Source organism: Taudactylus pleione, unplaced genomic scaffold, assembly GCF_031769625.1.
Source record: "Taudactylus pleione unplaced genomic scaffold, aTauple2 ptg000216l, whole genome shotgun sequence".
In the NCBI taxonomy this organism is placed as follows: Eukaryota; Metazoa; Chordata; class Amphibia; order Anura; family Myobatrachidae; genus Taudactylus; species Taudactylus pleione.
In genome coordinates, this window is record NW_028284618.1 from 2,434,064 (window position 1) to 2,450,549 (window position 16,486).

A 16,486-nucleotide genomic window follows, 5' to 3' on the forward strand; every position below is an offset into this window, starting at 1 on the left:
CAGTTTTCTAGTAATGGAGACTACAGCAAACAAACTGGCTGCTATGAGACATATCACCTTTCCTTGTAGTTCAGTTTTAAAAGATTAGTTACACCCCACGCGCTGCGCAACTGCATAGGGTGTTTCTATTAATAGGCAACGGCATCACGCACCTAAGGCTCAATCCAAACTGTGATATCCCCTCACGAGGTGAGTTAGGGCGGCTGTATGCCACACTTACAGTACAGCCGGATTCGCAGATTTTTGTTTGAAGCTCCATAAAAAAAAGTGCGAGTGGGGTGAGATCGTGACATGACTGGTGCAAAAGGCAGTGCCGTTGCCGGCGTTTCTATGCAGTTGCAATGGCAAATCCTCCCGCCCTCCCTTCACAGCTAGTGACTAGAGCCCATAGGTCACCAGGTCTGCAGCTCTTCCATTGCACTGAGCCAACAACATGAGAGGTCTGAGCACAACACGGTGGGGACATGGCTCACAGAACAGGAAGGGTCACATATACAGTAAGCAGAGGACAAGGGAATATTGCCTATGGAAAGTTACATAAGAAAAAAAAACAAAAACAAAAAACAAAGCCTTTGGCAACACACAACCATGAGAACATAGTTAGAAAGACTGATAATAAAAAGGAAAGTCATTTATAGTTAGGGAGTAAGTAACCAGAGATATTTGGGGCAGAATTACATTACAGCAAGCCTGAGAGGCGTACGATTGTACTATGAGGGGGTACAATAAAAGTAAAAGCAGCAGACATATGGAATAGAGAGATCATTCAAACAGGTCAAAGTTGGTGGGAAAACAGATTCTATCAGATGGTTAGAGAAATAGCAAAATACAATAGGCCAATAAGTGACCACCTATTCTATGAAGCTTGCCTTACCTATTAATATAGGATCATCATATTACATTGGTTAGGTAATAAGTTATAGTATAATAAAAGATCAGGATGACAGATTGTTCTCCTAGTGGCTACACACCACGCCATCATGGACTAGAAAGAAAGTTTAGTGGTAAACAGACCAGATTATCAGACTGACCGATTCTAGAGACTAATCCAGCAACTCTGAGCAGTCTAAAGCGTTGTTAATGTTGTGTTACAGAGATCCCTGCAGTTTACTGGCTAGAAAGTGCCCACTTTCCTAATTGTACCCCCTACATGTATGCTCACTTCATAGGTGAATACCCACAAGTAACTGGCACACAGATGAGGGAATGCACCCCACACCACAACACCTCAGTCCTGGCCAGGAGGAGGCCAGGGAAATCTCCAGCTTGGAGGAAGGAGATGACCTGCAGTAAAATCTTAGCAAAGCAGGTTGTTACAGAAAGTCATTAGCCCACAAATACTGTTATTACAGTTATTCATGTAAAAGTACTGCAGTCAGATTTGGACGATTCCATTCATTTTAATGCAGTCAAAAATTGTTCATAGTTCAAATCGTTGGTCAAATTGTTCAGATCGTTCAACTGACAGTGTGTATGCTTCATTAGATTGTAAGCTCCTAGGAGCAGGATCCTCCTCCTCACTGTCTCACACCCTTCTTCTCTAGCACTTCCATGACAGCCTTCACCTTCCGCGCTGTACTGTGTATGAAGAATTGTGTTGCTAATTGTTACTTGTGTTCTGTTTATATTTTGGTTACTGTATTGTCATATAATGTTCTGTGTACCCTTTTACTGTATGTACGGCGCTGCGGACCACTTGTGGCGCCCTATAAATAAAATGTAATAATTTGTGTTCTCAGCTCATGGACACTGTAGTGTCTGATATAGCCTCAACTATCCGCAGTGCTGGGGTCAGCGGAGCTCTGACTGTCCAGCTACAGCCTGGTGGGGTACAGGCACATACACCACTAACATTACACACAGCACTGGCTTTTAGGTGCATAGCTTCATTCCTTGCTGCTATGGCAATAATCACCTGCTCAATAGACAATGAATTAATCAACTGAAATATATATGAATGGCAATTATATGTTACAATGTTTCCAGGTCAGCTGTCAGTGACTTCAATAGGTTCATGATAAATGTATAGAGGGCTCATCCCAATACAAAGCAATGTGCTAGAATCTACTGACTATTGGAAAAGCAACTGAAATAGGGATGAGTATAAACAGAAACATCAAAATACTACAAAAAGGTGACCCCGCTGCCATGTTTTCACCGGCACTAATAGTACATGAAAGCCAGATATTTCGGCTCCATAAGGATGATTTTCTGTGTTGGGTAAAAGTTTTGATATATTACATTAAATCACAAAGATTACAAAAAGGTTCTGCTGCATACGAGTTCCCACTACACCAACTTTCTAAAAGCTGTAAGTAAATGGAGACTCGTGATTACTTAGTGGGTTAGGTAGAGCAGCCGAGTCATGGAAAAACAAATACACATTAGCCAGCATGAATAGTGTGGTCACGCTGTTTGCCATTACCTCCGTGTTGGAATAGTAGGTGTTCCATGACGACCGCAGAGATTCCTGACCGCCAATGTCCCACATCAAAAAATGGGTATTCTTAACAACAATTTCTTCTACATTACTTCCAATGGTTGGCGAGGTGTGCACAACTTCATTCATTAAGCTGAAATAGAAGACGACAAAGTTAAGAGGTCTTTCATTGTGTCCCCCTCCTCACTCCATCCCGACCAGACACTTCCTATCCAAATAACGCCAGATCAGCTTACAGAGAATGAGTGTGGGATCTGTGCTGCACCAGAGCCACCTAAACAGGACGGTGTGTGCCACATTAACCTCATTCTATACAATGCCTTTCAGAATCTGGAAGGTAAAAAAACCTTTACCCCTGGAAACAGAATATAGACGATAAGTGACTTGCTTGGCAGGGTAAACTTGTGACTTACTACCGTCACATAGGGGCTTTGTGCCACCAAATACATTTTTCTGTTTGGAAAGCGCTCGGGGTACAAAGTCACTTGGCAACGGAGCTCAGTGGAAAGCACTGTTGCCAAGTGATAACAGCGAACGGATATTCATACCCCCAGCCCCTACCTTGCCACTTCACAGCACAAATGCTGCTTCCCACCAGGCACACATTAAAATGTATTAGGTCACTCTTTAATGCTTCACCATTGCTAGAATGTCAGCTTTCATTTGTGGTCTAAATGGTGAGCACTGTGCATCCTATTTGCAGTTCGATCATGGTTTGTGTTCATTTGATTTTTTTACAGAGAGATTTTGTAAAACTAAGCGATGAGAAGACCTATGTGTTGGGCTTTTGTGATAATTAGTCAGCTACCATACATATTACTCTACAGTGTGGTATATTTTATCCATATTTACAATGTCGACATTCATTAGGTCAGCATGAGAGTCTTGATTGCATGTCTCTCTCTTATGCTATCCCTAATGATAACCCTAAAGCGAATGGAAATGTCGGAATTAAGGCCATTGTTGACTTTTTCAATGGAATTTTAAGTGGAATTCAATTGAACGCTATTGTTGGTTAGCCCTGGGAATGAGTGCCCAAGCTATTCAATTGACTGCGCTATAAGCCTGCGACTAGAGGAGCGCGCAGGAATTAGAACTAACTAGTGCCGTGATGCTTGTTGCAGGCATGCCGCGTGTGCCAACAGCATCAATCCAGCGGTTAAGTCAGGAAATGCTGTAAACCTCGGGCATTAGTCACGGTAAACGGCATCTACCGACTTAAGTGCTGGCCGCAACGAGAGCAATTGAACAACATTGTGTTCAATTAAGACTGCATACCTACTCTACATGCCAATAAAACAAAGATACTATAATATAGAAGCATAGATCATAGTATCACATGGACATGAAAATTGAAATTAAAACCATGTTACAGTGGTTTATATTATCTGTGAGTTGAAATATACTGCAAGCATTACGATGGAATTAACGTTTATTCTATTAGTGGTAGGACAAATCAGGTCTCTTAAAAACAAAACCGGTATAATTCATCTGTAGAAGCTCAATTAAGGGATAATGAAGCTTAAAATATAAGCTGCTTTTAAATAAAAGCTACTAATACACTAATAGACATCTATGCATACACAGAAAAATGTGTTTGTTTGGATTGTAAACACTGCGAAACATTGAGCTCAACCCTCATTGTCCTCCCGCTGTAGTATGTATAGTTTATTTCCAGAATATCTGTAAAACACGGCATACACTGAATGGTGCTATAAAAACATACAAGCAGGGACAGGATGTTACATTATGTACATAGCAGCACAGTATAAGCTATGAAAAGTCTGTTGTGTCTAGGAAACAACAACTTTATAGTTGGGAATTTTATATCATATCTACAGTTCTGAGAAGTTAAACTTTTACACATACATATTTCTGGTCACCGCTAGTAGTTTTATATAGATATATGGTTTATAGGCCCTTTGATAGGTCTTCGCAATGTGTGTCCTTTGAGATGTAAAATGATGCAAACACATCTGTGCTTGTTTTATAGAATGAGGAAAAACTCAGCAGGAAACGCTTGAAAAGGGGAATAACTTTGATTATTGGCAAAATTGTGATATAATAAAAGGCAAATGCAAATACTACACCAATGCACAGTTTATTGTGTCTATTTCTACGAAGTCCATAGGGTTCCACAGGATACCTTGGGGTACAGGCGATGGCGGTAGTCATCGGGCACCACAGAGTTAGAGTTTTTACAGCCTCCCAGGATGCACTGGGGTCCCTCTCCTATACCCCGCCCCCAAACCAAGGCAAATCAGTTACGTAACAAGCCATAGGCCGGAGGAGAAGAAAGTTCTGGAACACACAAGAATCACATTCTCACCAGAAGGAGACGGAAAAACCGGTGACCAGAGCAAAGCACATTTGCTGTACAAGTGCGACAGGGCGGGAGTCCTCTGGAACCCTAAGGACTTCGTAGAAATAGGAGATAACAAGGGTAAGTTCTTACCAGATCTCATTTTCTCCACAGGATACCTTGGATGATGTCCCAAAGCAGTATCCTTTAAGGATGGGGAAGCTCCTGTGCTGAAAGGAGAATCCGCCGCCCGAAGGAAGCATCCTGAGAGGTGAAGGTGTCAAATGCATAATACCTCACAAAGGTATGGACAGAAGACCAACGTGGCTGCCTTGCAAAGCTGAACAGCAAAGGCACCACGGCGAGCTGCCCACGAAGGACCCACAGATCTAGTGGAATGAACTTTAACAGAGGATGGAACAGGAAGGCCTTCATGAATGTAAGCCTCAGAAAACGCCATGCGAATTCATCCTGCCAAAGTTTGCTTGGTGGCAGGCCAACCCTTCTTACGGAAGCCATAGAGGTCAAACAAGGAGTCCGACTTCCTAAATGAATTGATACGGTCAACATAAATCCTTAGAGCACGTACCACATCCAAGGAGGCCTCACCAGCCGAGAGGTCTGGAGAATTAAAGGCCGGCACAATGATTTCCTCTTTAATGTGGAAACTAGATACCACCCTAGGTAGGAAACCAGGGCGAGTGCGAGGCAACGCCCTGTCCCTATGAAAAGTTAGAAAGGGAAGTCGACATGAGAGAGCCCCCAATTCTGAGACTCTACTGGCCGAAGCAATGGCCAGAAGAAACAGTCTTAGCTGTAAGCCAATTTAAATCCACTGAGCCCGTGGTTCAAATGGCGGTCCTTGGAGAGCCCTCAGGACCACAGCCAAATCCCAAGGAGCCACTGGTGGAACAAAGGGAGGCTGAGTACGAAGTACACCTTGCATAAAGGTGGACATGAGGAAGAGTAGCAATCCTACGCTGAAACCAGACAGACAGGGCAGAAACCTGCACCTTCAGGGAAGCAAGGCGAAGACTGATCTAAGCCTGCCAATGAGGAAGTCAAAACCCTGGATATCCTAAAGACATGAGGATCATAGCCTCTAGGGCTACACCATTCGAAGAAAATATGCCACACACTGATAAATTCTTGCAGAAGCCGGCTTCTGAGCTCTGAGCATGGTGCTAACTACAGAGCTGGAAAAACCCCTGGACCTTAAGAGGGCAGTCTCAACAGCCACTCCGTCAAAGACAGACGACCCAGGTTCGGGTAATGGCAAGAACCTTGAAACAAGTCCAGACGTAGAGGCAACAGCATCGGAGTGTCTACGGAGAGACTGCGAAGATCTGAGTACCAGTGCCGTCTGGGCCACGCTGGAGATATCAGCAGGAGCGTGCCGCCTTCTTGCTTGAATGAGCGAATCACTCGAGGAAGAAGGGAGAACTGAGGGAAGAGGTACGCAAACTGGAAGGTCCACTGGACCGACAGAGCGTCTACCAGAAGTGCCTCTGAGTCTCTTGTTCTTGACCCGTACACAGGTAGCTTGTTGTTGTATCGGGAGGCCATGAGGTCTCTCTCAGGATGGCCCCACTTGTTCACCAGCAGTTGAAACACCTCCTGGTGAACAGACCATTCTCCTGGATGCACGTCTTGACAGCTGAGAAAGTCTGCTTCCCAGTTGAGGACTCCTGGTATGAACACTGACGAGATGGCAGGGAGATTGCCTTCCGCCCAAGCTAGAATTCGGGACACCTCTTTCAGGGCCGCCTGACTGCGGGTTCCCCTTTGGCGGTTTATGTAAATCATCGTGGTGGCGTCTTCCGACTGCACCTGCACGGGTTTTCCATGGAGGACACATCTTGCTTGTTGGAGAGCTTTGAATACTGCCCGAAGTTCCAAGATGTTTATTGGAAGCGCAGATTCTGCTGGCGTCCACCTTCCCTGGAAGAAGTGCGGACCAGTCACTGCTCTCCAGCCTCGGAGACTGGCGTCCGTTGTCAGAAGAACCCAGTCCGCAATCCAAAAGGGGCAGCCCCTGTTCAGTTGAGCAGTCTTCAACCACTAGGCCAGAGACAGACGTACCTCCGGGGAAAGCACCATTGGGCCTGATTCAGACCCACTCGCGAGCGGCTGTCCGCTCGCAAGTGGGTCGATGTTATGCACTGAGCATGCGCACGACGGAGGGAGCTCCGTCGTGCGCATGCGCCAGACGCGACGAGCGAAGGAAAGTCCTTCGCTCGTTGTGTCCGATCAAAGGGGGCGTGCTGTCAATGTTGATTGACAGCACGCCCCCTTTGGTGGGCGTGCCTCCCTGACGGGGGCGTTCCCACGGGAACGCCTCCCGTCAGAAGCCGGCCCACTGACATCACTAGTGATGTCAGTGGGAGTGATTTTGGCTCAGATAGAGCCAAAATCACTCCGGAGCTTGCGGTTGAAAACCTCAACCGCAGGCTCCGGCTCGCAATTTCGATGGTCGCGATGGTCTCGACCATCGCGGCCATCACAAAGCACGCTCGTATAGCCTGTGGGTGGTGACCCACAGCTATACGAGCGTCCAGGAGGACGCTCCATGAAAATGGAGCCCGGCCCTCATTCAGAGCGTGCGCTCTGCTCAGAGCGTACGGCTCTGAATGAGGGCCATTGTCTGTCTTTATATGATCGTTCTGTAGAAGATCAATTTCTGCAGAGATCTGGAGTGAAACTGGGCTTACTCCACCATGTCGAACATAGACACCATGGATCCCAGTAACCTCATCGCCGAGTGAATAGACACCCGGCGAGTCTGCAGGCAACTGCGTACTTTTGCCTGCTATGCAGAGATCTTTTCCACCGTCACAAAGATCCTCTGATGTTGGAACCGAGATGGAGCAACCTCTGTGAGGGAACCAGGGAAAACTTCTTCCAGTTTACCAGCCAGCCGTGAGTCTGCAACACAGAGACTGTCAGTTGCAGATGGCACTAAAGTATCTCTGGAGACCCTGCCAACAACAGGAGGTCGTCCAGATAGGGCAACAAGCGGACCCCCTGCATCCGCAGGTGGGTTGCCATAACTGCCATGAGTTTGGTAAACACGCGAGGCGCTATGGCCAGACCAAAGGGCAGTGCCTGAAACTGGAAATGTCGGTCGCCCACTGCAAACCTGAGGAAACGCTGGAGTGCTAAGACAATGGGGATATGCAGGTAGGCATCCAGAAAATCTAGCGACACCATAAAGTCCCCAGGCTCCATCGCCATAATGATGGAAAGCAGAGTCTCCATCCTGAACCGAGGATCCCTCAAGGATTTGAGGTTGAGGATGGGCCGGTAAGACCCATTGGGTTTCGGTACCAGAACGACATTGGAGTAATACCCCTATGGGACAATGGAACCGGCACTATTACTCCAGCCTGGAGCATAGAGTGTAACACTTTCCGGAATTCCAGGGCCTTGTCTTGATCTGACTGAAGGCCCGTGGTGAAAAAACGGCTGGGAGGCCTACGCCAAAAGGAGAGGGCATACCCCCGAGAGACCACTTCTCTTACCCAAGCGTCCGTGGTGGTCAGATACCAGCACTGGGCGAATTGAAGAAGCCGGCCTCCCATTTTGGGGTCCCCCAAGGAGAGTCCCGTCCTGTCAGGCTGAAGGCTTATCGTCCGACTTGGGAGTAGGACGTCTTGTACTCCAAACCTGCTTCTTTGGCTTGGCAGATTTCTTGGCCCCTGACTGTCTCGGAAAGGACTGACTGTACTTTGGACTTACCATGGCCCTATAGGGCCGAAAGGACGAAGAACCCGACCCTGATGGGACTGTAGCAGATGGCAGACACGCAGACTTAGCTGCTGCCAGAGTGGCCACAATTTTGTCCAGATCAGGGCCAAACAGGACCTGTCTATGAAAAGGCAAGCATTCCAATCCCTTTTTGGAATCTGCGTTCGCTTTCCAAGAGCGCAACCATAGGGTGCGGCGAGCCGCCACTGCTGCCAAGGAGATTCTGGAAGTGAGGAGACCTATATCCAAGGCTGCCTGCTGCCTCATTAATGTACGTGGCTGAGTCTCTGACCTTGCCCACTAACTCCACCTGCTCAGCTGAAGATCCAGTGTCCAGAGACGCCTCCAAGCTATCAGCCCAGCGCTCCATGGCTCTGGCCACCCAGCACACGGCCATAGCCGTTCTGGACACCCCTCCAGCAAGTGAATAAATGGATTTTAGGTATATTTCCACCTTGCGATCCGTAGCATCCTTTAAAAGGAGTACATGGAGGGCATGGGCAATGTAGCACTACTCACTAGGCGTGTGACATGAGAATCCGCCTTAGGAGCGGTTTCCCACTTGGAAAAATAATTATCCACAAAAGGGTATGCAAAGGCCAAGCGGTTTGAGGCTGGAATCGCTTACCCGAATTTTTCCACGCCTCCTCTAAATGATCCACCAACTGACCAGATAGAGGAAATACAGTGGCATCACCCTTAATATCCTTAAAGAAGGCATATTTGGATTTGGCCACGGGGGGATCCTCATCCTCAATAACCAAGGCCGCACGGACTCCCCGTATAAGGCCAGGTATTTAGACTTTGACTCCGCCTCCTTACTACGAAGGGGCTCTTGGTCGAAAAGTCAAAAATCTCACCATCATCAGACGTGACGTCACCTTCATCAAACTGAACCGTCTGAGACACTAAAGGCCGCTTAGGAGGCCGTAATCAGGACTCCTCCTGCAAAACGTCTGTCAGGTGTTGTACCAAATTGGACAATGAATTCACCCACGCAGACTCCTGCGAGACCTGGGGAGGGCGAAAGCGGGAGACAATGGGGTACCATCAAATGCCTGGGGAACCCCTGCATGGGTGATGAGACTACCGACTGCTGCGATAACACCATCTGGGGAAACGCAGGGGGCGTCACCAGCTGGCCCACAAGGGTTGAAAGTGCCAACAAGCCCAGGGCGGTTCCTGCACAGGCGCAGTGACAGAAATCGGGCGTGATACAAGATAACATGCCCTACATAATCCCTCAGTGTTCCCATCACCCTCCGCTAATGGTACATTACATGTGGTACACTTTAGCAGAAGAGGAAAATCACGTTCACTCTCAGACATGACGAGTGTAAACAGAGTATGTGACTCACCTCACAGACAATACTTTAACTGTGAGGCAATGAACACCCTGCAACACCGCACCGCAAGGGCTTTAGCAGTCGGAAGAACAGGGATAGTAAAATGGCTGACAGTCAGAAGTGAAAGTACAGTTAGACAGCGCTAGCATTAAGGCCCTTACAATGCAGAAATAAATCCCTGCACTACCAGCACTATGAACAACTACACAGAGCCTGGTAGGAAACAGTGCTGCATACTCTGATCTTATCGGAGGAGAGGTATGCGGGGGACCTGGACCGCGATGCCACCTGTATCAAGTGTCCAGCAGCGTTTACACACTTCCACAGAAAAATGGCCGCCAAGGAGCTGAGGGGAGGCGGGCCCGGGGGAGGAGCGCTGACAGCCCGCTATGGAGAGGCACTGTGCAGCTGGGGAGGCGCCAGCTGCGAGAGAGGGAAGGCGCGCTCCCCTGGCATGCAATTGACCCCTGGGACGCTGGAGCTTTACCACTCTGCTGCAACCCGCTGTCCCTGGTGGTCTAGTGGAAGCGCAGGTTAAATAACTGGCTCCACACGCAGCCTGTCCCCAGGGAGCCCCCCGCCTGAGGACCTAGGACTGTATCGGCGGGTACCCTCCGCGGGACACCGCCGCTTACCTGACCCCCTTGAATCTGGCCAGTCCGGGTAATCCGGAGTCACCGCTAGCTGTGACCCCAGACACTCACCAGCATCCCCAGATCAGTACCGGCGTTCTGGTCCGGTGGGGAGGAGGAGCGACAGCATAGACGTCAGCACTGACTGTCTATACTGTACAGCTCTTAAAGAACTTCAGGGGTTGTTAACAGCCCCCCTTTGAAAATGGTGACCCGACTCCGAGCTGGGCACCAACGAAACTGATTTGCCTTGGCTTGGGGTATAGGAGAGGGACCCCAGTGCATCCTGGGAGGCTGTAAAAACGTAACTCTGGTGCCCGATGACTACCGCCATCGCCTATACCCCAAGGTATCCTGTGGATACCCTATGGACCCTGAAGTAGAAAGGCTGTTATAGTCCAATCATGAAATCCTCAGATATTCCCTCCCATGAAAAATGTCAGGGGACCACTTTTGAACACATTGCTACCCCCCTCTCCACAAAATCTACGTACTGGGTCTCATGGGGTGGGGTTGGGGGGGGATAGAGGGAAACACATTTGGTGGCCGGCCCATCAAAGGACTTAGGGGCTGATTCAGCAAGGAAAGCAGATGAGAATTCGTACGCACCCCTCCGTTGTTTTCGCACTGCGCAAGCAACTCACTGCGCGTGCTCGAACTAGCCAGTGCTAGTGTGTACCACAGAGCCTTCCGATATTGATTGACAACAGTGCAGTTTGTGGGTGGTGGTGGGGGATGGTCAAACGAACGCAGGCGTGCCTGTGCATTGGGACGCTGTTATAGGGGTACGCATAATTAAGGCAGTGCGGCGATATACGCAGCCAGACAACTCGATGCACGCAGGAAGTGGCTAAAATCCTGCACGAAATCAGGTCAACCACTATTGTGCATATGGATCCGATAGTTCTCGATGTTATCGCTGTCTTGCAGACTACTAAGGCTTTGAGTAAAGTGAAGTGGGCGGCATTGTGTAGTGCTGGGCATCTGCATCATATGCTGCGGTTGCCGTGCGTATGCATTGATTAGCATATATTTGCAGCGGACGAGTGCGTGCACTTGTGTTCCTTGCTAAATCAGCCCCTTAATCATTTGCCTGGTATGGTTCATTGTTTGTGACCTCTAAAATGGTCGCAAATAATGCAATCAGTCAAACGGCCACTGAGTGGCTGCCGGAATAAAATCTTCCTGCAGCCGCCAATCTCAGGAGGCATCTCCCGGTCCCTCAGCATCCTTGTACCCTCCCCCCGGTGTTTGCTGTGCAGCTCTCTACTGCTAATCAATCGTGCAGCCCGGCAGCACCACCCAGCCGGAAATGTAAATCAAGCAGCCCAGTGCGTACCCGGCGGCTTCAGAGAGGAACGGATGTCCGGTAAATGCAAAGTCGCAACTGTCCGATTATTGATGGCCCGATAAATAGTTAGTCGATATTTTAAAAATCAATAATAATGTTATGCGTTTGATAAAAAAAAAAAAACTAGCTGAAGTACCCGGCATTGTCTGGGTTTAAATCCTCAAGTTATTAAGTTTTATTATATGATGTTATCCAAAGCCATCCAGTGGAAGGGCCAGAACTAGGCTCCATGGGTCAAAGTTCTTACGGGCACACTCCGCTGTGAGGTCCGACCGGGATCCCAACCACTCCATTAGGCATCCAGAACCAATTGCCACCCCTCTGGTAAGTTTTACACCAAATCCATCCAGTGGACGGCCCAGAACAGGCTCCCCGGGTCAAAGTTCTGCATAGCGTACACCAACGGGAGGTCCGACCGGGACCTCAACTATTAAATCAAATAGTGTTGGAGAAGTTAGAAATATTCTTAATCTAAATCATAAAAAAAAAACCTGACAGTTGAGTGATTTTTGGAAAAAATATTAGCCAGTTAATGAATAAATGATTGTATATTTTGCATGTAGCACATTGTAAATCTGCGTGTACAAATATGTCCAGTATTTGTGTACTACATTGCAAAAACAGCCAGTATTTTTCCCGTGCGCAAACAATTTAAATAAATTGCATTTGCACCCCGTGTAACCCAAATACGGTTTGTGTAGGTACGTTTAAGTCTGGTGCCATTAGAGGCTTTAGTAATGCGGGTCATAAACTGCCAGATAAAATGCCTGTCAGAACAACAGACATTTTATCAGGCAGGCTGACACCCTGTAGATATCGCAGGCATACATGAAGATATCTCAGTGTATTGGCCCAGATATCTGCACTCCTCCCCCCCAGGGAGGAGACATTTCCCCCATTCCTTCCCTGTGAAGGAACGGGGGAAACGTCTGTTGGTCGGCCACGGCTGGGCATACACTGCCGAGTGCAGCCAACATTTAACTTACAAAAATATTGCATCGGACGGGCATGCTGGGCAATCCGGCATGCCCGACGGATCTATATTTTAGCAATGGTTGGCCGCACACACAGCACAATTATCAGGGCGATCCGCCAATATTGGGTGGATCGGCTCTATAAAATTGTACTGTGTATGCCCAGCATTACTGCTTAAATTGCCATCTACTCTGCAGCAATATTAGTTACAATGTGACTGAAGAACTTGGTAAACTTGTTTTTCAGAAAAACATTGGGTAAAAATACACAGCGGCAGGGAGAGCTATGTCACAGCAGCGCAGAGGACTTCAGCTTTTTGAACTGAATGCTATCCCGTAAGGACACAGACCTACGGAAGCCATGTAAACTAATGAATTTGAGAGGTAATATTTACATTTTTGTATCTCAACTGCAGTAGAATGTTTGAATAACCCAAAATGTATTTTATCATCATAACATGTGAGCATTTCAATTTTGTGAGTTTACGACTAGTCACTTACATAACCCTTTATTTGTGGTAAGCCCAATTAGCAGAACAAAACAAATGAACAATACTTACAACTGATAAAGTATAGTTGTTTTTCCTGCATTATCCAGCCCCACAATGATTACTTTGTGCTCTAAAATAACATAAAACAGTAAATGATTAGTGAGCAAAATAAACCACAATCTTGTTTATGTCAAAAAGATCCAGCTGAATAACGTGGCTGATGGAGGGGTCTTATGACTTTACATACACCCTCATAGAATGTAACCTATGGTACAAATACAATTATGAATAACAGGCCTGGTCAATTCGCATTTTAATAACTTGGGATGTGACTTTCGGCCTGCCCTTATGCTGACCAGGAAACTAGCTCCAGCAGCCACTGAAATCTAATGGAGCTCTAAAACGTAGCTGCAACTATTTCTTGGTTGGAGGGGATATGATCTGCATTGGGGAGAATAGGAAGAAGGTCATCGCCAAATGAAGCCAAGAAGCAACATTTGTCTCAGGCTCCGGAGAAGAAGAAGAATTCTATTACTGCACTAACAGACCTGAGCTCAGAATTACATACAGGGATGGATTCAGAGATGGATGTAATGGCGATTGTTACGCAGATCGAGTGACTGTTAGCCACGTGTATAAGCCGCACTGCGCACACACTGCGATTGTCTTGAGATTCTGCACAAACAGAGAACCCATCTTTCAAAGTGAGTGACAGGTAGTCAGTGTTTGGGGGAGGTGATCAGAAAAACGCAGGTGTGTTACGGTTTAAACGCTGTTACATGGGCGTGCATATATTAGCCATCGCGGTTACACACACAGCATGAAAGCTCTCTGCATGTCAGGAGAGCTGCCGTGTTCCCGGCTGGTCAGACCCTGCCGCAAGGCCAAGATGGCTGCTCATTGTGCATCAATTTTACAGATATTTATGCAGGTAAGCGACGTCGTACGCAGATGAGGAGGCAGCGCTGGGTGTCCTTATGCCCTGGCAAGCTTTGGACCTATTAGCATATTTTCGCAGCTGCGATCGCATTAGCGTCAATCTCTGAACCAGGCCCACAGTGCGCAGTATGTTGGCTTAGGTTACACAACAGCTCAAGATGAACCCAGAGACCACTCAACTCATCGAGCAGAATTACGCAACTTAGATGAGGCCAGGCCTGGAATAGGGCTTCAGGTTCTCTCATACACAGGAATGGCCAAATCTCATGGTGCAGGTAAGCACACTGTCATTGCTATAGAGAATGGAGTAGTACTGCTACTTCACGTAACCCAGAAAAGTTAATGGAGCTGTACAAACTTAAGTTGTGACGGTACATTATATATGGGATTATGCAGAAGGGCTCGGTAGCCCTGCATAAATCAGCACATTTGCCATTCTCAGCTTATTGAGAGAAGGCCAATAGTGGGTGGTAGCATAAGGAGGGGGGGGGGGGGGGAAATGAGGGCAGCGACTAATGTAGGATTCGTTCCCATCTGAATATATGCAAAGGAGTATGGAGCACCGTTTTAGTTGGACAGACAAGTTGGATGGTTGGATCAAAGTTGGTCTAGCGCAGGCTGGCCAACCTGTGGCTTTCTAACATCTCTATTTATCAGTATTCTTTTACTAAAATAAACACCCTTTTCATATAAGAGTTTCAAAAAAATGTATTAAAGGGCAATTGTGGTAGTTTTTTCATGAAAAACTATTCCAAACCCTTTAATTCTCATTTATTTAGCAAGCAGATCATATCAGTACTTGTAATGGTAAATGCGATCTGCCTGAAATTTACTAAGGGGGAACTATGAAAAAAGACCGTGTGGGAGCCCTGCAATAACATCGACATCTGGAGATTGCGTTAAGCAGGGTTGCCCCCGGTTCCTCGGATCTTGCTCCACTCTGACAGGCAAAGCATAGCCGGGAGACTACCACCTGTGATCAGTTTTGTGGTCTACATACACCACAAGCTGATTACTGTAAAAAAAAAATAAAAAATAAAAAAAAAATGAATACATCTCAGACACTTACCTGCAGCTGGGGGGTGAGCTCTCTCCTCCGGTCAGCTGGTCGACGTAGCCCCTGCATTGTGACTCCGGTCAGCTGTGCCGTAAACTGGCATCTCAGTATGCAGCACAGCTGACCTGGGTCACAGACCAGGAAGATCCGGCGACCAGCTGATCGGAGGAGAGAGCTCACCGATCACCAGGTAAGTGTCAGCTGGTGGAGAGGGGGTCGCGGGGTACTGGCGGAGGGAGCGCATGCGCGGTGGCACGGTCATTGTATTTTTAGCGAAAAAATATGAGATATGGTAAGAACTTACCCTTGTTATCTCTATTTCTACGAAGTCCATAGGGTTCCACAGGATACCTTGGGGTATAGGTGTGACGTCAGTCGCTGGGCACCATAGAGTTAAGCTTTTCAGCCTCCCAGGATGCACTAGGGTCCCCCTCCTATACCCCGCCCCCGAGCCAAGGCACCTCAGTTAGTTATCAAGCCATAGGCCGGAGGAGGAGGAGAAGGAAGAGAGAGAAAAAAGATCTGGACACATACAAGAATCACATTCTCACCAGAGGGAGACGGAAAACCGGTGACCAGAACAAAGCCCATCTGCAGCACAGGTGCGACAGGGCGGGAGTCCTGTGGAACCCTATGGACTTCGTAGAAATAGAGATAACAAGGGTAAGTTCTTACCATATCTCATATTTTCTACTTCAGGGTCCATAGGGTATCCACAGGATACCTTGGGGATGTCCCAAAGCAGTATCCTTTAAGGGTGGGGACGCTCCTGTGCAGAAAGGAGAATCCGCCGCCCGAAGGAAGCATCCTGAGAGGCAAAGGTGTCAAACCTGTAATACCTCACGAAGGTATGGACAGAGGACCACGTAGCAGCCTTGCAGATCTGAACTGCCGAGGCACCACGTCGAGCTGCCCACGAAGGACCCACATACCTAGTGGAATGAGCCTTCAGAGAAGGAGGAACCGGTAGGCCTTCATGAAGATAAGCTTCAGAAATAGCCATACGGATCCAGGCTGCCAAAGTTTGCTTTGAAGCAGGCCAACCCTTTTTACGGAAGCCATAGAGGACAAACAAAGCGTCCGACTTCCTAAACGAAGAAGTGCGGTCAACATAAGTCCTTAAGGCCCGCACAACATCCAAAGAGGCCTCACCCACGGAAAGACCCGGTGAGTTAAAGGCCGGAACAACGATTTCCTCGTTAACATG

At 47.6% G+C, this 16,486-nt stretch overlaps 1 protein-coding gene across 1 annotated transcript in view; it reads right to left on the bottom strand.

Annotated features, from left to right (window-relative positions):
* Positions 1-16,486, bottom strand: part of ARL5B (ARF like GTPase 5B) — a 34,222-nt gene that overhangs the window by 5,751 nt on the left and 11,985 nt on the right. The window contains exons 2-3 of the mRNA XM_088478595.1: positions 13,353-13,413; positions 2,426-2,573 (exon numbers count right to left, since the gene is read on the bottom strand). Coding sequence (XP_088334721.1) covers positions 2,426-2,573; positions 13,353-13,413 — 209 coding nt within the window. The remainder of the gene's footprint in view (positions 1-2,425; positions 2,574-13,352; positions 13,414-16,486) is intronic.